This window comes from Myotis daubentonii, chromosome 12 (assembly GCF_963259705.1).
Source record: "Myotis daubentonii chromosome 12, mMyoDau2.1, whole genome shotgun sequence".
NCBI lineage: Eukaryota > Metazoa > Chordata > Mammalia > Chiroptera > Vespertilionidae > Myotis > Myotis daubentonii.
The window spans coordinates 38,323,520-38,348,195 of NC_081851.1; the positions used below are offsets into that span (position 1 = coordinate 38,323,520).

At 42.3% G+C, this 24,676-nt stretch overlaps 1 protein-coding gene across 1 annotated transcript; it reads right to left on the reverse strand.

Annotated features, from left to right (window-relative positions):
* Positions 1-429: 429 nt before the first annotated feature.
* MXD1 (MAX dimerization protein 1) lies at positions 430-24,676 on the reverse strand. Its single transcript, XM_059659538.1, has 6 exons — positions 24,361-24,676; positions 23,565-23,664; positions 19,000-19,029; positions 5,056-5,170; positions 3,104-3,263; positions 430-2,861 (listed from the first exon to the last, which is right to left on the reverse strand). The coding sequence occupies exons 1-6, from the start codon at positions 24,431-24,433 to the stop codon at positions 2,674-2,676; spliced, it is 666 nt and encodes a 221-aa protein (XP_059515521.1). The 5' UTR covers positions 24,434-24,676; the 3' UTR covers positions 430-2,673.

Consider the following 24,676-nt stretch of genomic DNA (forward strand, 5'->3'; position numbering starts at 1 on the left):
GCATGTGCCTATAGTTATACACATATCTGTTTACGTACAGTTGTCAAAATCTTAAAGGCCGGGGTTTATCTCTTTGCTCATCCCTTCCCCCCAACAACCCTAATAGAAAGGTTTTTCATTTTGCTTAAACTCAAAACAACCAAGAGGACTGTATAGTTCTTAACAGTCAAGCTGGTGGATCAGTGAATGAGAGGACAGATTGGCAAACCGAGCTGCCCATCAGCCGTGTGGGGAAGGGGATTAGCTGCCGTGGGCTGAGTTTGCTGGTCCTGAAGGTTACAGTTTTGGTCAGAGAGAGGCCCATCTCGCTTGCCGATTCCGTCTACCTCGAGTTTAGAAAGTAACATCTAACCCTGGTGTCAGTTAATCTAGCAAGTTCCACATTTCTATGCAGTCAGATTGAAAAGGACCAGACAAACAGTGCAAAGGTCAAATAATTACTGTTTTATATCGGGACAGTACATTTCATATTTCAACCAAGAGACAAAAAATGCAGTTTAACTCAAAGGCACAACAATTAAAACACAGAAAATAATGGCATCTCTGAGATGCCTTATTTCTAAATTAACAAATACACAAATTTTGTTCCCTCCCCAGTGCAAGCCCACAAGCTTCTCCCAAAGTCTTGAGTTTCTGATGCCATCCAGCATCGTGGACTTGTGAGGCGCGTGAACATAGCTATTAAACAAAATGCTTGTGAGGTCTAGCGAATGGCATTCAAAAGGGACCTCAAAGTGCAGACATATCTTTTCAAACACGTTACAGGCTGAGCTGGCTCTTTGAACACTATCACTGCTTAAACTCAGGAAGCAGGCTTTAAAAATGCAGAAGGCATACAAATTGTATTTCAGTGCAAATCTTCAGCTGGTAATTGGAAAAGATTCCAACAATAAAAAAATCCTTTGTGTCACCTGCCCCGCCCCCACCCAAAGCTGAAATGAAGGAAAAACCAGAACAAAATAAACACAGGAGAGTTATACATGACTTTGGGATCATTTAGCAATCCACTGCTTCCAATTAAAAAATTTTTTAATCATTAATTGAGAAAACACAAAAGTAATCTTGCGTTGTTTACATTGCTCTCATGTCTAGAACGAGCCGCTGTGCAGAGTGTGTGTGAACATTTGCTGCTGGAGGCGGAGTGGTGAGGCTGTGGCGTGCTAGAGACCGCAGGCCAGCGCGGCACAGCCGGCCCCGCGCTGGTTCAGCTGTCGAGCCCTTAGGTTGCAGTGCGTCTGTGGATTTTAGGAATGTTCTTATCACTTTGTGACATACACTCTGTTTCAGCGTCACAGATTTTACAAATGGTTTAAATTCAATGGAAAAGATTCGCCAGAGGCTGAAAATATCAAGACCTCAAAAATATGAATGCAAAAATATTAAGGGGAATGAGCCAATTTGTAGATACCTACATACAAAGTTTCTAGAACATCTATAAAAGCACAAAGTCATAAGAATTCATTTTCCATTACATTAGTTTATATAAAATGAATAAATAGTCTTTATAGATTTAATGTGTCTTATGTACATATACATGTGCTCTGTTTTAGCTTAAATAAAAATGCTACAAAGTGGAGGACCACGTAAGGGAGAAATCATAACCAAGAAGAAAAAATCAGCCTTTTAAACTATCAACCCAAAAGCCTTCATGAAGAAGTTCCGGGTGAGTCCAAAAATAGCGAGGGATTCTAGTAACACGTACCAGCCCCTCCTGTTCCCCTGCAACACAGAGCAGAAACGCGGACTTTCCTTTCACTGGTGGTAGGCACTAGCTCAGCTAGTGTCAAAGCTCAGTTATTGCTGAAAGTTAAATAGGAAAATAGATTAGAATTGGACCAAATGTCACTTATTCTGGGGGAAAAGAGGCATAATCACTTTGTGTTAAGTGGGAAATGGAGATCTAATTTATCTCTGAGGTAGGAAAAAAAAATGTTCCAGAGACAAGTAGCATAACAAACTTGGAGAAGAATGCGCATTGGGGATAGCAGTACACAGCACAGCCCCCAAAACATCACAAAAATAGACGGTGCTATTTTGTTTGTGAGAATGAACAATATTGGAACTTTGATGAGCTGTGCAACCCCAAAGCCATACTCTCCAGGTGTCCACTTCAGACAGACAGACGCCCATCCGCACGGGGTTCTGGGACTGAGCACGGGGTGCGGGTGTCCCCTGGAGGTATTCCTGCCTCCTCCCTGGGGAGAGGTCTGTGGGTAAGTGCTCTTAAATGCCACTGTCAAAGCCGACTTTGGAGTTCTGAGGTCAGGCTCTCAACTTTGAAGCTTGTTTCCTTCAGTTCCTAAGCACAAGACACAGTCAGACATTTCTGCTAGGCAGGTAACACAGTAAGCCAGGAAACGTTAAGCAAGGTCTGGTAGGCTACGTGGGGACAGTAAATAAGGGGGGAAACTGCTGAGATGTGAAAGTTGCTTATTCGGTCTAAGAATTCTTGGGTGCTTCAAATCGATTGGAATGTACAGTCTCTCAGACGAATTTTTGTGGAGAGAAAGAGAAGCTAGTGGATGAAATCCTAAGCACTCCTTGCGAACGTTTACAGAGCTGATGTGGTGAAGGTGGTACACGGCAGTTGACGTGCAAGGGAACCGTGGGCAGGTCCAGTACACTACCTACTCAGAGCCGACAGGAGACCACGGGCAGCCGCAGCGACCTCTCTTATAGCCCGAGGCACGTCTTGCGATTGCCCTGGAGCTTTATTCTCTTGATGCTGGCGCTGGAGTAGCCCTCGTCACTGCCGAGGCTCTGCATGCTTCCCCGCTCGTCAGAATCACTCACGCTGCTGCTGCTCCAGTCCAACTCGCCCGTGAGATAGTCTGTGCTTTCAACATCCACATCGATTTCTTCTGTGGGCGGACAAGAGAGACAGAGGTAAAGGCACCCTGCAGAGAACTCAGGCTGAAAACCCAGGCGACTCCAGGCCAAGCCCTCTGGACCCTGGGGCCTAACTGCTAAAAGGAGAGAGGGGCTCGTTACTGACGGTCAGCTCAACTGCCCTACATCACAAGCAGGTTCTTATTCCCTCTCTGTCCTGCCTCTGGCCGGTGGTGCAGGGGGAGGGGGCGAGGGCGCAGGGATCGGGGCTCACCCCTGTCGGAGTCGGAGCGCTCGGAGGAGACCGTGGAGCCGATGCTGTCCATTCGTATCCTCTCGATGCCCAGCTTCTCCAGCTGCCTCTTCAGGTGCCGCTGCTCTCGCTGAAGCTGGTCTATTTGGTGAATGGCTTTTCTGTCACAATCTTCAAGTTTCTGCAAGTCAAAGGGGTAGTTAGAGTCCACAGGCAGATTTCACAGTTGGCAATGACCCTGCATCTTCCTCTCTAGCATTGGCTTCTGAAAAAATTGGCAGATTTCCTTCGGTGTGTGAGTAGCTTCGCAAAGGACAGGAAGTTGACTGGCTTGGGGACTCCTGTTTTCGCCTGACACCTTCGGCACGGACAATGCTGTACCTGTGCTGTCACGAGAACTCTAGGGGGGAGCTCTGAGACTAGCCTCCTGGTGCCCCTCACTTTTGATACGGAAAAGACTGCAGGCAGGAACCCCCAACCCGGTCTCCCGTGCCTGCAGCGACACCCTGAACACCTAATCTCCGAACTAGAGCAGTGCATGTGGTGGGAGCTTAGGAAACAGACTTCTATTTAAATGTGTGTTTATTCAAGTGCATGGCCCAATTACATAAGCACTTTTTGCATCATGCCAAATCTCAATTAACTTCTGTTTGTTAGCAGGAAATAATAGTCCCTTTTGAAGTCCTGATTCCAAATTGTCCAACATAAGAGCTTTGAAAACACATTTCCATAGACCACTTGTTTTTACAAATCTGTCCTCTAGCTTCTCATATTCTTCAGATAATTAAGAAGATTGTTTAATTGTGATTGTTTTGCTCCAAACAGAGATTCTTCTCCCCCCTCCACTCCCCCCGCCCAAGAAATGTCATGAATGTAGGCTACTAACCATAATTAAAGTGACATTTTCCAATCCTATATAATAAAAGGGTAATATGCAAACTGTCCCCTAGACCGGTAGTTTGACTGGAGTTCAACAGGGGGCGGGGCCAACCAGACTCCACCCGTGCATGAATTCATGCACCCGGCCTCTAGTCATGACTAGAAAAATATGCTGCAAGAGCCTGAACGGAACTCACTCCCCCTTTGCTATCCCAGCTCCGTACTAAGGCTACATCTGTGCCAGCCCTCTCGGAAGTCCTGGGGATACAAGGTGACCACAGAGACCTGGTCCCCTCCCTGGGGAGTCTATATTCTAAGGATGGAGACAACCAAACAGTCACACAAACCACTGCTGGGATGCCAACTGTGACAAGTGCTAAGAGAGAATCACCCAGTAATAGGACCACCTGTCACAGAAGAAAGTAACCAGGTCAGGGAGGTTTCCCTGAGCTAGTGGTATCTGTGCTGAGATATGAAGAATGACAAGTTAAGTAGGTAAAGAGGGGAAAGCATCCAAACAGAGGGAACAGCATGTAGAAAGGCCCTGTGGTCTGAGAACATGACAAGTGCTAGGGACTGAAAGAAGGCCTGGGGCAGAGAGGGTGACGCTGCACACAGGTGAGGGGCAGGCCTGGTGGCAGAGTACGTCCTGAACCACAGAAGAATTCTAAACAGGGTGACAGACCTTGAGCTCAGGACGGACTGTTCTTGGGAAGCAGAGATCAGCTCAGAGGAAGGCACTGCAGGATTTATTACAGTAGATGATGGGGTGAAAAGGGAAGGAGACAGGCTGTGAAATATTTAGGTCTTGGAGACAACTTAGATATATGGCTAAGAAGCAAGAGCTAACAAGGATTGCCCCGAGTTTCTGGCTTGTATAATCCGATGGGCAGTTGGATGGACCACTGAACTTCTGGCGCCTAAGGGTGAGAAACACTCAGATGGGTCTGGACGTGTGGCGTTTGGGTGCCTGTGATTCATCCAAAAGGCGAGAAGGAAGAGCTCAGAGGTCCTGCAGATACACATTTGCTGTCCTCGTAACAAACCCTTACTGCTCAGGCAAAGATAAACAGGCATCTCAAGGATACACTTACCTTTATGTGCAATTTGGCTGTTGTTAATAAACTCAATGTAGTGTGTCGATTTGATTCAGGCCCGAGCGGCACTAGCCCCTTCAACTTCTCCAGGCACAAGCGAAGTTGGGCCCGTCTATAAAAACAAGATCACAGTAGCATTTCAGAATTTCATGGCAGGCCAAAAGGTATGCCTCAAGAACAAGTTCTGAAAGAGTATGAAGTTGCCCAGGCCCAGTGATGTCCAAGACCACCAGTGACCTCTTGCCCAATATATATCTCTGGTGAAAACCAAGGAGAAGCAAAATCCAGGGTTTTCTACAGTTAAATCTATTTAAAATACCTGTGTTGGAATAGGGACTAATATCTACTGTTCACCAGGCATATTTATCAGGTTATCTCCAAGTTTCTGAATAGAGAATATCCAAATTCAGAAAATAATGACATGCCAGGTGAGAATCCTTTTAAACCATACTTATCTTTACCCATTCAGGACCACTAAGTCACTATAATTACATCATTGCTGTAGACAGTATTTATACATGTGAATGACGTATTATTTGTTAAGCTTTATCTGAAATAGCAAAGACAGAAACAACCCCAATGATCATCAATAGGGAGTAAATAAATTAACTAGGGTACATCCATGTAGTGGAGTACTCTGCAGCTATGAAAAGAGAATAAGTTCTATGTGCTATTAGGAAAGAACTCTCAGGTATATTAAGTGAAGAAAAGCAAACTGCATATAATATGCTATCTTTGGTAAAAATGGAGGAAATATTTGTGTCTTCTTGTATGGACATAAAATCTAGAATGATACATAAACTAGTAACAGTAGTTGGGCAGAGAGAAGTCAGGGAATAGTCAGACTGGGATGAAGAAAGGGGGATAATTTTCACTGAATAATGTGTTATACTTTTTGGTTTTTCAACCATGTAAACTGCTATTCAAAAGTTAAATATATTTTTTAAAAATAATGAAAAAGTACCACTGGTAATGCTACATGAACAGGCATGCTGAACAGCTGGAGAGAACCATGTGTATCTCTTGGAGAGTGGCAGAATGGAGCCATGGGACAGAGCGGAAGGAGAGAGGCTGGATGAGGCAGAAGCCACAGCAACACACGGAAGAAAGGGCCTTTCGTCAAAGACTGACCAAAAGCACAAAAGTTCCTGAAATTTTGGAAATTAATACTTCATTGAAATCTTGGTTTGGGTTTTATTCTAGAACAGGGGTGAGGAACGGCTGGCTCCTGAAATCATTGGGTCTGGCCCTGCCAAGGCATTAGGGGTGAGTTAATTAAATGTTTGACCAAATACAGCAGGCTAATTTTTAATGATGTTATAAACGGGCCTGGGCAGGAAAAAAGTTCCCCACCCCTGTTCTAGAACATGGCAGACTCTATGAACATGGCCAAGATTCAGAGTTTTTGTTTCAGCTGCCACCTCCTAAAGCCTTCGCAGGCCTTCCAGCCCATGGAGATTTCGTTTTCTGAGTACTTAGTTGTTCATGCTGTGCACTGGGAGTTGACTGTGCTGATGTGGTGTTTGGCATTGTGACTGAACCATTCATTGCAAGCTCCTCAGAAAGTGGGGACTGCAGCTTCATCACTGCTATGTTGCCACAGTGCCTCCCCCTCCCACAGGCTTAATAAATGTTTGCCGATCGGATGATGCCATCTAGTCAACCAGACTTCAAGCCCCTCGAAGAGAGTCCACTTCTCCCTTCTCTGCGCCTTCAGCAGTGCTCAGGGTCCTGGGGTGTTAGACACAGGCCATTCCCTACACACTATGACCTGAGCAGAGCTCCTAGGAGCCTGGGAGCCTCCTTGCAGCTGAACTTGAAGAAAACCTTAAAGCTTAGTTAGTCCTTTTCCTCCCTCTTAAAAACTTCACTGTATTAATGGAAGCTGGGAATGCAGACCAAAAGGAGAAAACCATCAGAAAGCTCCACGATAGGTCAGTATGCAAGGAAGGCAGTTCACACCCTTCATATCAAGACTTCAGGTGACACCCCAAGGCAGACAGATCTGACCAGGGGTGCACTTGACAGCCTTTTGAGCCCCTGCCTCATCTGCTTCTGAGCCTCCTTCCCCGTCTGGATCTTAAAGGAGCTGTTCTACATTCTCCAAGGGCCCTCTAAGCCTTAATAAGCTCAGGAAGAACAGCACTCATTCCTGAGCCAGGAAGACTGAATGGGACAAATGCCTAACTATATTATAAGACTTCCACTTGCTCTGAAAACCTGTCCATTTGTTATGGTCACAAGCAAAGACTCACATTAGAGGTCTGTTCCTCCTTCTGCATGGGGGCGGGGGAGCAGAACCTGTGTAAAATGTACTTGTTCACCGTGGACAATAATATTCTTCAAAAAGAGCAGTGAAAATCGATCGTTACTAGAAACACCGTAAGAAAGTATACTCAGTCACGTACTTATACATACAGTTATCCAACTTATTTCTTACTACGAAGTTTATAGACTAACTGTTGAGTTAGGAAAAAAAGCTCAGAAATTAAAAAGAGTGGGACATTTTTCAGTTGGCTTGTTATTTGCAAAGACTGCATGATTCAGAACAGAGCCACATTGGTCTTTATGATGCAGGTTTATCTACAGATGAGTATGTAAATTTTTTAGGAAGTTTGTCTACTGATAAAAATATAATAGTAAAGTCATCTTTCCATGCACCGTCATTCTAGTTACACAGGGAGTCTAGCCCAGAAAGTATTTTCACTACCCAAATGTGGGTTTCCAAAGAACACTCCCAGTTGTGAAACTAGAAATAAGCAATTTGACTAATTTGAGCTGAAGGTAATACATGTTCACTCTGTGTCTTCTGGTCTCGTTCTATGAAAATAGGACCGAAGTGCTTTCTGGCACGTTCGTAGTGCCTCACTGCTCCAGCCTGAGGGCCGCCCTGCCCACCTGCCACCTGCCTGCAGACACACCCCTGCTTGGTGCCTGGCAGGCTCAGTTCCATCACAGAGCAGTGATATTCAATTCCTGAACCAGATAACAAAATTATACAGACATCTCTGTAACAACTCCCCCTGAGGATCCTCAACCCTGAGACACAGACAGACACACAGACACACCCTCCACCCTGGGACCTGGACTCCTGCAGCCAGCCCTGAGCACCCATGGAGCTCCCAGATCCAAAGCAAGCAGAATAAGCCCTTGTCTCAGCTCTCCCCTCAGTCCTGATAGCCTCCTGCCCAGGGATCTGGTTTTGCAGGAGAGGCCTGGGGACCACTTTTGAACCAGGTCCAACTCCCCTTTGGGGAACTGGCAGGGTTTTGCCACATATCCTCAACAGGAAGCCACTAGACACCTCGCCATGACCCCTCCGTGCGTCTCTTCCCATCACATCTTCACAGTCCCACCTTCTGCTGCCAAGAGCTGCCCCCCGCCCCCCCCCCCCAGCAGAAGAGGGTTTTGCCAAATCCTGGCTCCCTTCGGCCCCAGGCTGCCACTTCTTTTTGCCATGATCCAACTGCTCTGTACCAAGGTCATGAACTTTGACAACGTCACCTGCTGACTCTTCAGAAATGTTGCTTTAATTATTCTGAATGAGCTGATACACCTTTGGTCTATAGTAGCATAAAGAAACCAATCTTTGATCTGAGCTATAATCAGTAACACTCGGAATAAAGTGTGGCCTATAACTACATTAGATATAAACTATAGTTTCCTGTCAGTAAGTTTTTAGTATCTCAAATTTTATTTACTTTTGTTTTTAATTATTTTAAAATCAATCTGTCAATCTCTATACAACCAAATATTAGTATAGTGATGAAGAGTCAAGTTTTGGGACCCTAACTCTGCCCCTTCCTCCCTGTGTGACCTTGAGCAAGTTTCTTTACTCCATGGAGCCCTCATTTCCTCAGCAGAAGGGTGGCAATGCCCGCCTGAGGGCTGTGTGATATTAACTGAGACAAGGCAGGGAAGCCCCTGGGCCAGGTCTGACATGGAGTACTCCATTTCTGGTAGCAGTTATTCTTTCAATCCTCGCTTCCTCTGTAGAAGAGTAATTACTGGGAGCAAACCCATAATCATGGCTCTATAATATTTCTTTAAAATCAGTAGGGAACTCCATGTCTCACTAGGTAGATAGAGGCTAGCTGATAAAATCCAATCACTAAACTCGTCCTTAAAGAAAATCGATCTCTTCTGCCATTAAAAGATGGACAGTCTTATCCATTTTCTATGGAAACACAGATCTTGCTTATGCTAAAAGCACTTTTGTTTTACATTATAAAATTAGCACAGTTTATAAAGCTATTGCATGCGAAAGGAGAAGATTCCTTCAGGCCACCCACATCACGTAGAGGCAGGGGACGGAGGGACTCAAAGGAGGGAGGGCACGTCCGAAATGCCTGGCCTCTACTGCGATGGCCAAAGGAAAGGAAAGACAGGGGTAAAGTGCTGATCTTGGAACTTCCAGCACATCTCTACATGTGTTTCCAAATCCAGAGGCCCTAAAACACCTAGCACAATAGCAAGAAGAAAGGATGGCATGTTCCAGAACAAACTTAAAACAGTCTGGGAAGGATCTCTGGGAAGAAAATGACCAAACGTTGCTGAGAGACATAAGAAAATTTGAATAAATGGAAAAAACAGCAAATTCCCAGATATAAATCCTCAAAGTAAAAATGTCAATCTTACCAAGTTTATCTATATATTTAACAGAATTCCAAGAAAAAAATCCCAACAGTATTCTTTATAATACTGGGAAATTAGTTTTAACTTCATCTAGAAGAATAAATGTGTGAGAGAAAGACTGCCAGAATTTTTTAAGAAGAAGAATGAGGAGGAAATGTGATATTGAATTGTATTATAAAGCTTCGATAATTAAAAACAGTATATACTAATACAGGAAGAGACAGACAAATCAAGTGAACAGAATAAAAAATTCCCAGGAACAGACCAAAGAATAGATATGAATTTAGCATTTAGTGGGACTAGCACTGCAAATCCTTGGGGGAGTGGGGAAGGGATTAGTCAGAAAATGACAGGGAAGTGGGGAGACTAACATCAAAATAAATTCCAAATATATTAAAGATTTAAATATAAAATGCATCTGGATGCCATGCAGTTCTGTTGTTAGTTTTCCTTAACTATTGTCAGCCATGAGTCTGAGAAAATAAGCAAGAGAAGGAAGCCACGAATGAGGAGGCTCGGGCTCTGAGGCAGTCATCCTGAGCTCTGGCACTGGCGAAGGCACCAGGCTGACCAGCGTGCTCTTAGACGAGCCTCAACGCTGAGCTTTTTATTTCTGCCTCCACACTCTAGCTTCCTTGGTTCCACCCATGTGTCTCTCAGGCCAGCAGGTTTGGTAAGCTAGGGAACAGGTGCAACAAAAGGAGTAAGAATCTAGGTAGATGGTGCAATCTGCAGAGAGTGCTTATGTATTTGCTGTGTCAACCCTAAAGCTCTTCCTCACATGGACAGAGAGACTGGGAATGGTCTCAGGTCCGTTCGAAGTGCATGTCGTGCTTCTCTGTTGTGAGGGAGGCATTGTTATCAGAGATTAGTCTTTTTTATTGAAGGTGTGACTGAGCTCTCTCCCTCAGATTTTCACAGTAAAGTGAAAATGATACAAAAAAGAATTATAAGGTCAAGGCAGGGCAAACAACATGGAAGCCAGTGAGTGAAGAGGTAGATAAGTAGGTTTATAGGTGGGAATCTTGAAACACACACTGAGCTCTTTCGTGCATTTACTCCACTAGTATTTCTCACAGGGCAGTAGTGTATGCACTGCTGCCTTCTAGGGGCAGGGGGTGTAATGTTGAGTAAGGCCAAGTCTCTGCTTTGGAGGCACTTAAAATCTAGTTGGAGTGGTCAGACATGTCAACAAATTATTGCAAGATTACTTATCTGAGGGACCTTCAGACCATGACCAATACCAGCTCTCACGAAAATTCCAGAATGGACCCACTTTGCCCTCTACCAAACATATTTCTTCATTTTCCTCAGTCATACTTGTTTGACTTAACTTCTCCATAAAGGTTTTTAAGGTTTTATAGCTTATCATAAGCTTTTTTTTTTTTTCAAATAGATCATATTCCTTTATTCACATGCTACAGACCTCCTATGTATCCAACTTGTTCTGTTTCTTTTGTTACCAAATAATGGAAGAGACCAAGTCTTCTAATTTATATTAAATAGAAATAACAATGTGTCTGCAGATATTGACCTAAGAGTAGAATCTGCTATCTTCGGTAATTCATATCCCTTCTCTTTGAAGAAAGCCTTACTTAACAAACATGATACACTGAGTACTAGTTTTCATTAAAGCTGGGCCTAAGATTATTAACCAAAGAAGAAGAAAAAGAGTTATATAAACAATGGTCTATTTAATGCCAAGGTTTCACCATTTTATCTCCTACCTCTGTGTGGACACAGAGTTAGCCAATTAAATAGCCTTATAAATCTTAAAGGATAATTGGAGAGGAATAAAAATAATTTCAGATGTAGGTATATAGTAAGAAAAAGAGGTTATTTAGTATAAAGAAAGAAGAAACAAATCTTAAGGGGTCAAAAATTACTCCCTAAAAATAGGGCCTAACCTTCTCCAGAGTTTGGTTTTAGAACAAAACCTTACTGGGTTAAACAAAAAACCCTGATGAAGGCTACATACAAGTCATGCTTTGAGGAAAAAAAAAAAAGGACTTCCTTTTTCTAAAATGATTCCTTTATAAAAAATTGCCAAACACTTCATTATTACCACCTTAATTAAAGCTTTGGAAGGTCTTGGAGATTTTTCAGAATTGTGATAGTAATCTTTGTAAAAATTTACAAAGGTAGTTATATATGCTAGCTGTACAGGAACATGGCACTCAGTGAACAGTGAATGTATAAATAGCAATTCATGGTGGCTACATTTAAGTTATAAAATCACTTCTCTAATAAAAGTATGAAATACATAAGTATGCCTCATTAATATTTCCTTTCTAGAGACCAATTTTATATATATATATATATATATATGATAACTAGTACTTGCTTGCTCTCTCACTTTGACTATTAATGCCTATGACAAAAAGTCAGAGAAGCCCCAGTGTTCTGGGTAGGGGATTGGAAACTGATTGAATAACCAGCATATTTCTCTTCTCCAAGTTCTTCCAAGGGCAGATCCTACCTACCCAAGAGGAAAGATGGATTCCAGTGGTACAAATCGGAGTGCTCCTCCACACCATCAAATACTGCACACTGATACCTATATACTTCCTGTGTAATAACCAGGTCGCGCCCTTAGCTTCATGTGGCAACAAAGCAATGTGGATGTGTTACAACATCCTACAGTGAGATCTGAATGTACTTGAGGGAGTTCAGGAGCAGTAAGAGTGGTGCAATACATACCACAACTCAGACCCCATGCAAAGTCAGTCCTCTATCCCTTTGATTGAAGGAGCTTAGCTATTTGAAAAGCCAAAATGCGAAAGTAACAACTACAGGGACCTGCAATGAATTAGAATATCCTGCTAGAAAGGACCTGGCTGAAATGGTTTCATATGCCAGACCAGATGCCACTGAAATACTGTTTGACAAAACGAAAATAACAGCTTACATCAGGCTGCTGAGTCCTCCCCACGGAGCACACACAACAATCTTCGTCATGGGGTTCAGAAGACTCTGGCAGAGGTAATCTCTCTAGACCAGCTGCCTAATTCCAGCAAGGCCTGCACATGCACCATTCCAGAAACATCAGTGTCTGCTACTAACAGAGATGCTAGAGCCTTCTTTTAGGGGGGAAAAAAGAGTCCATTCTAGCACCTGACTCCTGACACTGGCTGCAGCTTCTATGCATTCACTCAGTCTCCATTTGCTAAGGGCTTATTGGAAGGTATTCAAACCAGAAGAATTCCCAGTGAAGAGAAGGAAATAGCAGAATTACCATCAGTAAAGAGAATAACAAAAGATTAAAATATTTTCTTTTTCCAATAAAAATCAATGAGTAATTACAATGGGAAACCAATAGCAATAAAAACATATGTAAACCAGGAATATCTTTTACAAAAAATGTGCAAGATCTACATGGAAACATCTAATATATAAATAAGAACTTTTTAAGGTTAATTTATATTAGAATTATTTAATTTTTATTTTGAAAATCCCAAAAGAATTTATGGGATGAGGAATTGATGGACTGATTATAAAATCACCAGGAAAAACAAACTGATGAAAATAGCTAAGAACATGGTTAAATAAAAAAAGAAGGGGAGGAGAATAGAGATTTGCTTTACCAGATCCTGAAGTGCATGATAAAACCTCAGTGATTAAAACAATGTACACGAGCCCTAGCCAGTTTGGCTCCGTGGATAGAGTGTCGGCCTGCTGACTGAAGGGTCCTGGGTTTGATTCCGGTCAAGGGTACATGCCCAGGTTGCGGGCTCGATCCCCAGTAGGGGGTGTGCAGGAGGCAGCCAATCAATGATTCTCTCTCATCATTGATGTTTCTCTCTCTCTCTCTCCCCTCTCCCTTCCTCTCTGAAGTCAATAAAAATATATTTTTAAAAAATAATAAAAAAAACAAAACAATGTACACTGGCACGGGAAGACTCAGCCATAACCTGGTTGGTGGGCAATCCAGCAGTCAACATCAAAACCCATATCAACTTGTATACCATTAATTCCACAATTATAACCTTACCCTAAGGAAATAATTATGATGTTGGACAGAGATTTATCTACAAGGTAAATTAAGGAAGCATTGCTTACATTAGCAAAATACTGGGAAGAACCTAAAATAGGTGATTGGTTATATAAATTATGGCGCATTCATATGATGCAATACTGGGCATCCTCTAAAAGTAATGTTAGGAAAGGAGATTTAATTGGAAAATGTTCCTAACGTAACTTAAAAAGAAGATTCAAACTATTTACTATATGATCTGATGTTAATTTTTAAAAGTATGCACAGAAGTCTAGATAAATATATAACTTAGCAGGAATGATAGCAGTTACTGCTGCAAGGTTTATTACAGGTGATTTTTTTTACTATTCCCTGTGCTTTTCTGAATTTTTGAATTTGCTACACTAAACTAGATTTTTAAAGTTATTTTCCAAAACCAATTGAAAAGATACATTTCCAAGGTCCCTTGATTTCCTCTGGCTGCTAGATTCATGGATGATTTAATTTTTAGTATGATTTTTCTATATTTCTCAGAAACTTCTACAAGATTAGTTTTTGAAAAAGAAGAAACACACCATCTCCTCACCAAGGGTGTTTCCTTAGGAGGCTGGACCCACAACGTTAGTGAAAAGGCAGAGAAGCCAGGGCCCAGCATCCACAACGACACTAAACTGAGCCCTCCACTCAGGAGCAGGTCTGTACTGGGCTCCGGGTTCCCAGAACCTAACACACAGCCTCTTTGGTGGTCACGGCACCTAGTCCACTGAATGGAAAATACCAACTGCCTCCACCATTCTAGGTCTTTTCTTTTCTCTTCCCATCAATGCCAGGATTATTTAAGTGGTACATTGAACACAGTATCCTCAGAGTGGAGTCCTGATGAGCACCAATTATTCAGAATCTCTAAAGTGCCACAGAAAAGATTCAAAGATAAAAATATCCCAGTTAGAAGTTGTGTTTTTCTAAATTGCTATTTTTTTTTTTTTTGAGAGCTATGCCAGTCTTTGTCATATGATGTTAAGGTAAAAAATGGCTCACATGTAGTAGCATTTAGCAAAGCAGTGCTCTTTTATAGCATTCAGTTACTAAAACCAGGGAGACTATAACAGCAGTTGTTCAACTGACCTCAAAACCCTAAAATCTTAAGCAACCACACTAATAAGGGAGAAGTGCCCGACAGCTTTAATCTCCTCCCCTGGACTGCAGCAGCCAATGCTTGGCTAAATTAAGTAAATTTAAGTCCTTACTTCCTTCTCTTCTGTTCACAGGCTCTAGGCTAGAGGAAGAATTATCAAGACCTTAAAAGACCAAATTCCAAAAATGAAAGGACAATAAGGAAACTAGATAAGTAACCCTTCAACGAACAAAAGTTGACTAGTCATACAGAAGCAGCCTGAATTATAAGCAGCCTGCCCTGCCCAGTGGTGACTTCAAATCCAGTTTTCTAGAACTTTTGCCTCCACAGCCACCTGTGCATACCTTGATTTCAGACTCAGCATATTAACTGGAACTCTCTGCGTCTTGCTCACGGACAATCTACATTTCTCTAAGGTGGGGACCATGCTGATTTAGTATCCCAGTATGAACTCATTTAACACCTGTGCGGAGCACAAGGTCTTGGGCCACTGTTGGTAGAAAACAAACATCTTTGAGCTACTATAATAAATGATAAAATTGACATTCTGGTGGCATTCCTGCAGAGGCGCAAGGCACAAAGCTGTAGTAAGCTAAGAGCCCTTATGGGGAGGGATGAAATTTCAATCATTAAAATAAATGCCTAAGTACAATGTTAGAGGGGAGAAGGAAGACTAGAAGAATTTTCAGCAGAAAAACTCCCGACAGCCACTTGGCCTGGAGGTCAAACCCTCCCTGGTATTAGCTACAACAATCAAGGCTTAACTACAAGACTGTGCACAAAGACCACTAGGGGGTGCACCAAGAAAGCATAACAAAATGCGGAGACAAAGAAACAGGACAAAATTGTCAATGGAAGATATAGAGTTCAGAACCACACTTTTAAGGTCTCTCAAGAACTGTTTAGAAGCCGCCGATAAACTTAATGAGATCTACAAGAAAACTAATGAGACCCTCGATGTTATGATGGGGAACCAACTAGAAATTAAGCACACACGGACTGAAATAACGAATATTATACAGACTCCCGACAGCAGACCAGAGGAGCGCAAGAATCAAGTCAATGATTTGAAATGCGAGGAAGCAAAAAACACCCAACCGGAGGGGCGGAATGAAAAAAGAATCCAAAAATGCGAGGATAGTGTAAGGAGCCTCTGGGACAGCTTCAAGCGTACCAACATCAGAATTATAGGGGTGCCAGAAGATGAGAGAGAGCAAGATATTGAAAACCTATTTGAAGAAATAATGACAGAAAACTTCCCCCACCTGGTGAAAGAAATGGACTTACAGGTCCAAGAAGCGCGGAGAACCCCAAACAAAAGGAATCCAAAGAGGACCACACCAAGACACATCATAATTAAAATGCCAAGAGCAAAAGACAAAGAGAGAATCTTAAAAGCAGCAAGAGAAAGAAACTCAGTTACCTACAAGGGAATACCCATACGACTGTCAGCTGATTTCTCAACAGAAACTTTGCAGGCCAGAAGGGAGTGGCAAGAAATATTCAAAGTGATGAATACCAAGAACCTACAACCAAGATTACTTTATCCAGTAAAGCTATCATTCAGAATTGAAGGTCAGATAAAGAGCTTCACAGATAAGGAAAAGCTAAAGGAGTTCATCACCACCAAACCAGGATTATATGAAATGCTGAAAGGTATCCTTTAAGAAGAGGAAGAGGAAGAAAAAGGTAAAGATACAAATTATGAACAACAAATATGCATCTATCAACAAGTGAATCTAAGAATCAAGTGAATAAATAATCTGATGAACAGAATGAACTGTTGATTATAATAGAATCAGGGACATAGAAAGGGAATGGACTGACTATTCTTGGGGGGGAAAGGGGTGTGGGAGATGCGGGAAGAGAGTGGACAAAAATCGTGCACCTATGGATGAGGACAGTGGGTGGGGAGTGAGGGTGGAGGGTGGGGTGGGAACTGGGAGGAGGGGAGTTATGGGGGGGAAAAAGAGGAACAAATGTAACAATCTGAACAATAAAGGTTTAATTAAAAAAAAATAAATCTTTCTAGATTTTTATGTATTAGATAGGAATAGCCCATGGACAGAGACAGTAGTCTGGCTAAGGCCTAGAAAGGGTGGGTGCAGGGTGGAGGAGATCAATGGGGGGGAAAAAAAAAACTGAAACAAAGGGACATCTGTAATACTTTCAACAATAAAGATACATTTTAAATAAAGAAAAATATCTTAGTTGAAAAGAGTTTTATGTGAAATAATATAAGTAATTGCTCTACACTGTACTTTATATTAAAAAAAAAAAAGAAAGAAAAACTCCCGATTTACCCGGTTCACTCCAAAGGCAGGAAGATGGGAGCGAATCTAAAGATGGAAAACGAAAGCTAGGTTCCCTTTCCTCCTTCAGAAGAGACACTTTTGAGTTTCCAGTTCATGATATATAAAGCCCTAAAGCATAAAGGAAGCTCAGACTTAAAAAAGCTCTGACTTAAAACATGTGCAACAGAGAAATGAAACAGGAAGAAGAAATGGGGAGAAACGCGTGTCCAGCAACACACTTGCTACCCCCCCCCCCACACACACACACACAATGGAATAATACTAAGCGTTTGCCCTGTTCCTAGATTTGCCTTCCTAGTGAGGGTCTGGTCTGCCCTTTCCCTGACGAAACATGTCACTCAGGTCCTGACCTTCACAGTCAGGCTCCCTCGTCAGAGGGTGGGCACGGTATTGTACGCCATCTTCTCGTTCCTGCCAGGCACCCAGAAAGCCAGTCCGTTTGGACAGGGAGCCCGCGCTTCACAATGAAGGGAGCTCGGCAGCTAGAATGAGGGTTGTTCAGTGACTTTAGCCCGGAATGGACACAAGAATCACCTGAGAGCTTTTTTTTAAAAAAAAAAAAGGCTAGTGGACAGTCTCAACCCAAACCAATTAAATCAGAATCGTTAGGGGTGAGGTCTGTGTTTGTCTGTTTTTTAAGTTGCACAAAGAATTATCATGATTTTTCTGCATAGTAAAAGCAAGTGTTTATGTTTTTTTGTTGTTGTTGTAAAAAGTCTACTAGAGATAGATTTGCTTTAAAATATCCCATGAAGAGGGGTGGTTTTAGTTATACAAGATTGGCAAAATGTTGATAACTGTTGAAGCTGGGTGATGGGTACATATGAGTTGATTACATTATTTGCTCTATTTTTGTAAATTTGAAAAATTCTATAATAAAAAGTTACTTTATAAAATTAGCAGGAACAACAATTTGTTCTCTTCCTCCCAAATGTGTAACTATATAAGTATAATGTATTTAACATGAAAAATAATTATTAAAAAACTACAATAAAAGCTTTGCAAGTGATTCTAATGTGCAACCAGAGTTGAGAGCCACCAGGCTGTGTCCTTGAAGGATGGGCACACTTGCTGTGGAAAATGAAGATGTAAATATGCAGCACAAGGCAATCCCGGTGAGAGAGCAACTAAGGCCTGTGGCAAGACGGAACCCAGTGAGGGTGGCAGGCTCCTTTACAAGGCACTAATCCAGTGGTTCTCAACCTTCTGGCCTTTTAAATACAGTTCCTCATGTTGTGACCCAACCATAAAATTATTTTCGTTGCTACTTCATAACTGTAATGTTGCTACTGTTATGAATCGTCATGTAAATATCTGATATGCAGGATGGTCTTAGGCGACCCCTGTGAAAGGGTCATTCGACCGCCAAAGGGGTCTCGACCCACAGGTTGAGAACCACTGCACTAATCCAATTTCTGCTCTGCATCTATTTGCCCGAATTCTGAGAATCTCTATTCACAAGGATATTATAACTACACACATACGTGTGTGTGTGTATGTATACACTAATATATAGATAGATATATCTGTGTGTGCATGATTTAATACAGCACTGTCAATTATAATCAGTAGCACGTAATTTTTTAAAAACACCATTTGGGAAACACTGCCTAGGACCTAAAATGCTCTGGCCTGTGGAACAGTCACACGAAAAGGCATTCCTCAGGAGGCTGCAGGGGTGAGGGAGGGATGTGGTCTTTAGAACTAGCAAGCCCTCTATCTACCTAAGTGATTTCTGGGCAGTGCTGTTTAGAGGGCCCAGAGTGAACTCTTAAATCAGGTCCTATTGTAGGAGGAGTTAAGAAGAGCAAACAATTCCTAATTTAATGAATAGAAAATGCATCACAACTCTCCCCATACCACCCCCCAAGTCCCCAACTCACCGATTCTTCTCCATTTCATTGTGAGTTGATCTGAAAGAGGGAACGATAAGAAAAGGTAAGTTGTTGTTTTTTTTCTTAAAGGACTACTTCAATACCAACAAATATTTTTAACTTCTTTCTCTCCAAAGTTGATAGAAGACAGAAAAAGGGAGAATAACTCAGTGAGTTCTACTAAAGAAACCAGTCCCTTTGGGGGTCAGGTACATGTAAATATCTAAAACAGAGTTCAAAGAGAAGTGAAAAACTAAGAGGCATGCATTCCCTAGTGGAAAGGTAATCCATTTTAAGAAAGGAAATGAAAGAAGTCTATTTATACAAAGACAAAACAGCCGCACAATGTGATGTGAATTTGGGTTATATCATTCCACAAGCTTACTTTAGGCTGAGGGTACAACTGTGGAGGTGGCACCCCCACTCCAGCCCTGGAGTTTTTCTAGGTGTAGTATTCACCAAAATTTTATGCTAAGTTGTTTGACTACAGGATTCAGTTTTAAATGAGTAAAAATCACCCCTCTCCCCTGAATCTTTGTAATCCCTGAAGTAACTATTTTATCATATACAACCTCTTGGAAGGAGCTAGTATTGAATAGCTATGAAATGATTTTAGGGAGGAGTTTCCAAAACTCATTTCAACATAAAGACGACAGACTGGTTAGAGCTTTGCCAATGACTGGTACCGTGGAGGAAATAAAACTTATACCATTCTGTCCTTGGTTAACCCCTCTGTAAAATGGGAATAAAAAGTATTGCTAATTATCTACTGAACAAGCATGGATCAATGAGGTAGCAACTGTAAAAGTGATTAGAGAGCCTTGGGTGAAAGCTGTGGTGGACGTGAATTCATATTATTAGTGTATTTATAGCTGACCTTGAATATAAGGTCTGGTCTAAAAATTTATGGACAGGTTTCACAAAAGTCACAAGCAGTCAGTCAAGTGGTCACTTCAGTGTCCTGCTCACACAGTTCCTCCCTGACTAGTTATAAATAAACCTGAGGAACTCCCCAGTGTTACAAAGGCACTGGATCCTGACCTTATGGAAGCTCTCTAGAATCTAACCAGTTCAAGAGGTTATGCCCTGGTTCAAGTCATGAAATTCTGTGGGGCCATAATTAGAACCTTACTGTGCCTAGGAGATAAATTCTCAGAGTAATCATGGAGGAGCACTACTCCCATGAATTCTCAGCCACTCATTTACATGGGGAGGGGGGCATCAAGTTTGTTCACATCAGAGACTAGGGGGTGTGTGTGTGTGTGTGTGTGTAGTCTTGAAATGGGACATTTCCAATCTGGCACTTAAACTTCTCTTCTACGAGGAAAAAAACTAGAAAAAAATGACAGCACTTTCAGTTTTAGAGCATTTGTTTTCTGGATAAAGGACATGCGAACTTTGAAACTGGTTAACTTAAAAGCTTTAGATTGAGTCCCTTGGTTATCCCTCAGCATTCTTCAGTTACATTTTTCTGAAGGTTTATTTCTGCAATGGCCAACAGGACATCACAGTTAACAAGAATCTGGCTTACAGTGCAAACCTTTGGCTTAAAATCATGTGACATTTTAGTTTTAACAGGGAATAACAAGTTCAAAGTCTGACAGATTTTTTAAATGGATGGAAGTATATGACCACAACTGGCAAAGATTTCCCTGTTTAATCGCAGACAAGGACCTTCCTCAAGTGCCATTCTTGGAAGGTGGTGGTGGAGGAGGGTGGATATTTGAAAAGAACATGGTCTCCTGTCAGAGAAAATAACAGCACACGGGGCACTCGTACCAAAAATTTCTGGATTCTTTGAAGATACATATAAAAAAAAATTCTGAATCTTCAAGAGAGACTTTTTAATAGATTCCATAGGAAGCACAACTCCTTCCAAACTTTGAACAGAGTTTTGGAAAGTAAAGATCTTATTTGATTACTTAGGGGTGAGAAGACATTCTGATGTTTACAAGGGGACTTATACCTAATGGCTTGGGCATTATTGAAGTGCATTTGGTTTACTGAAACTGAGTTTGTTTTTAATAAAAAGCAGACCTTTTAAGAAATAATCAGTTCAGAGATTGCCTGCAAACTCTGCTGATGGGTCAACATTAATATTTTTAATTATAGCATTATAAGAGACAGATACTTTGTATCACAATGATTTTCCATGTGATTATTGAAGATTTGATAAATCTGTAATAATTGAAGGTCAATGTCACCATTTAAAAATATATTCTAACAGAAAGATAACTAAACCAAACTACATAGTATTTGAGAATGAGAAAAGTCCTTGGTTCAAAACGACTCCCCATGTCAGGTCAGCTATATAGCCACTATCTCATAAAAGAACTGGGTAGCGAGTCCTGGACTTCCTCTTTCAAATGAGTGCCAAAGTCTGCTTTACCAATTTAACATACTTTTAAAAAGCCTGGATTTCAATTCTACATATTTAGTAACTTATTTCAAAAACCAGGAAGGGAGGAAAAAAAGATTCCATCTCCCTGTATTCCAGTAGTTCTCTGGATGATTCCAAAACAATCAATATTCACAATTTCATTTGTGTGTTGCTGTTTTTTTAAACAAGCAATTAGAAAAACTTTAGATCTGCATTTTCAGTTCCCAAGAAATTTGATATGTGGCTAAATCTTATTTTTTAGTGTCCAAGGAAAAGTATTCCCCCGACCCCAGCTCTACAAACAAAGAGCACAGAATTTCAACCCGAATTAACAAGAATAAACTGTTATCCAATGGTTATGTAAACCAGCAGCAATCTCTCCACAGCCCTTACTTCAGTTCACAATCCCGACGATACAGAGCTTTGGATATAAGTCTAATTCAAATCAAGGGATCAAACTGCATTCTCTGGGGGGGGGGGGGGATGGCTCTCTGCTCAGGTCAGGAAGGAAATGATTACATTTAAATAAAACAACCTGCTCCTGCTTCATATGATTGCTTGGCGTCTTCTCCAGGTTTAATCATGGTCTCTCAAGAGATCCTCGCATCACTGAAGATATTACACTAATTCACTACTAGTCAAGAATACGGACAACTGTGAGAGCCTCCTATTTCTTACCTTGAAAGCAAACCAAATCCATTAAGAGAAGTAACAGAGCTTTTCAAAAAATCAGGAGTTGCAGCCATTTTTTTTTTCAGGAATGCTTCATATTAAAGAGAAGAGAAAGGCTGTTTCTTGGCTTGAAATTCTCAACTATCATTATTTTTCTTTCCTAATCACCTTCTGGGACCAAGCCACTTCTCTTCATCAACTTCCTCTTCTTTTCCTCTCCCTATCACTGAACATCCCCTGACAACTTTCCTGTGAAACTTAGGAAAAAATTAATTGCTAAGGACTAGCCTTGACTATTAATGTGGACAATTCCTCTCACATCATGAGTAGACAAGAATAAATGAACTACACTTTTCCAGGAAAATAACCCAAAAGGCTTCAAAGTTCTTACAAAAATTTAAAACTTAACAATGTAACAAAATGCAACATAGCTAAATTGTCCTATACCATTGTATAATCCAAGTAAGTATCAGCATCCTTATTAGAGGCCAGGGTAGTATCCATGCACAGATCTATTAGCTACCACTTTCATGTAATGCTAAGGAAGGGAAGGGAAACAAAAAAATCACCAGGTAATTAATTACCAGGCCCATGCTTCACAAAGTGCCTTCCTATTCAAGAGCTCAGCACCTGTGTGCTGCTCACATCCTGTGGTTCCACCAACACTGAGGACAGCTGGCAGACTCAAGGACAGAGGAGACAGCAAGAACAAGTGAGTTAGGTTTAAGCAGGAATCTTCTGGTTTCCAGTGGTCTGTATTGTACCACAGAGGCTAACCAAATACAGCTACTTTCAGGGAGTTATTCATGAGGTTCGGAAAGGGATAAGGATTCTAAATCAGCAATGAAAATGTCAATGGTTTTAATTTACTGGAATGAAAGGTATAGTTGAATGGATCTAATAAAATAGATTTCCTAGCTAACTTATATTTTAAGAGCAAGGAGGGGAAAAAGGACAATAGCATTAATAGAGTATTCCTATGTGCCGGGAACTATGTTCAGGGCTTTAATATGTGATTTCACTGACCACTAGTCAGCTGCTAGTACTTCCTGGTGAGAGTCACAGATTTTAAGAACTGTAATAAGGCTAATATAAAAGGGTTGTGGCATATTAATATTTTGATGTTATATGTTCCTCCATCACCAAAAGACAGATTTTAACCTCACTCATTCCTCTTTGCCATTATAAATAGGTATGACAAACTAGATTATCAGACAAACCATTGTATTTAATGCACATATCAAATATGAAATCCTACCACCCATGCCAAGTCAGATACTTTAACATGATTATAAATTTTTCATTATGAAAAGTGAAAGAAGTGGATAATGTCCATTTCTCTTTTCAATTCCCTCCACCCAGAGGGCTGCTTCCTCCAATGGCTTACGACCATGTGTGCATTACTGAATCATGATCGCCACTTAATTTACTGGGTTATAATCACAACAGGTAACTTCCATTCTGCAGGTTGTGTCATCTGCTGTATAACCTAAAAGGGAAAGAGAAATATTTACCAAATTACCTGCTACTGCTGTTATTCTTCTTAGATTTGTTCCTCCGTTTGAAGGCATCTCTGTCCTTGTTATTGTAGGGTAACATGGAGGCATAACCATGTTCAGCTTCTAGAAAACCGGAGGATCCAGTTAATGAATGAGCCTGGAACATTCAATACTCTCGCTTCTCTACAGTATTTCCTTTTTACATTTTACCTATATTTCATTGAAAGAATAGAGTGGAAATAATTAAACGCAGCCAGGTGGAATCCTTAGAACAATGATTGTTTTTAAAATTGTGTGAATGCCCTCAGTTCGGAGCAGGTGTAAGGAGCATTCCAGCTGCTCATTGTTGAGAAAGACCCATCAAGTCGCTAAGCGCCTGGAGCCCGGGCTCCCCACTGGCAACGTCCAGCAGGTGTGTTAAGTGAAGATGCGGGGCAGACGCCGAGCGCGGAGGGTGGGAGGACAGGGGAGGCGCTGCTCCTCCGGCTGAGACGGGCCAGCAGGGAAGAGCCCGATGAGGCAGACCCAGGGCCTGGCCGAGGGGGCCCCCGGCACTCCACCCGCGACGGGGTGGGGAGGATGCGACACCCGGACCCCGGGGTGCAGCGGCCCCCTTTCCACCCCCACTCACTGCCTGGGGGACAGCGGGCGTCCTCCCTCCCGACGGCGCGTAGGGAGAGCGGAGGGGTTAGGAGCGCTCGCGGTCGCGCTCTCCGCGCCTCCAACTACCCCCGGAGCGGCCGGGCGCCCGGACCCGCAGCGGGGACCCTCAGAGCCCCCGGCCACTGTTGGGGTTCGACCCCTCCCGTCCCCGTGCACCTCTCTCCCGCCGCTCCAGGTAGTCAGCCGCCTCCAGCAGCATCTGGATGTTCATCCGAACCGCCGTCGCCATTCTGCACCGGGGGCCGGAGCCACGGGACCAACCCCCACTGCCCACGGGCTCGCTGCCGCCGCCGCCGAACACGCGCGACCCGCTGTGGAACCGGCAGAGCAGGGCTCACAGAGCCTCTTTGGCGACCACGCTGGCCGGAAGGGGGAGGGGGCCCGTGAGCTGGGCACCGCCGACACCGTGACAGAACCCGAAGAAGAGCAGCAGCCGCCCCCGCCGCGGAGTGTTTATCCCCGACTCACCATC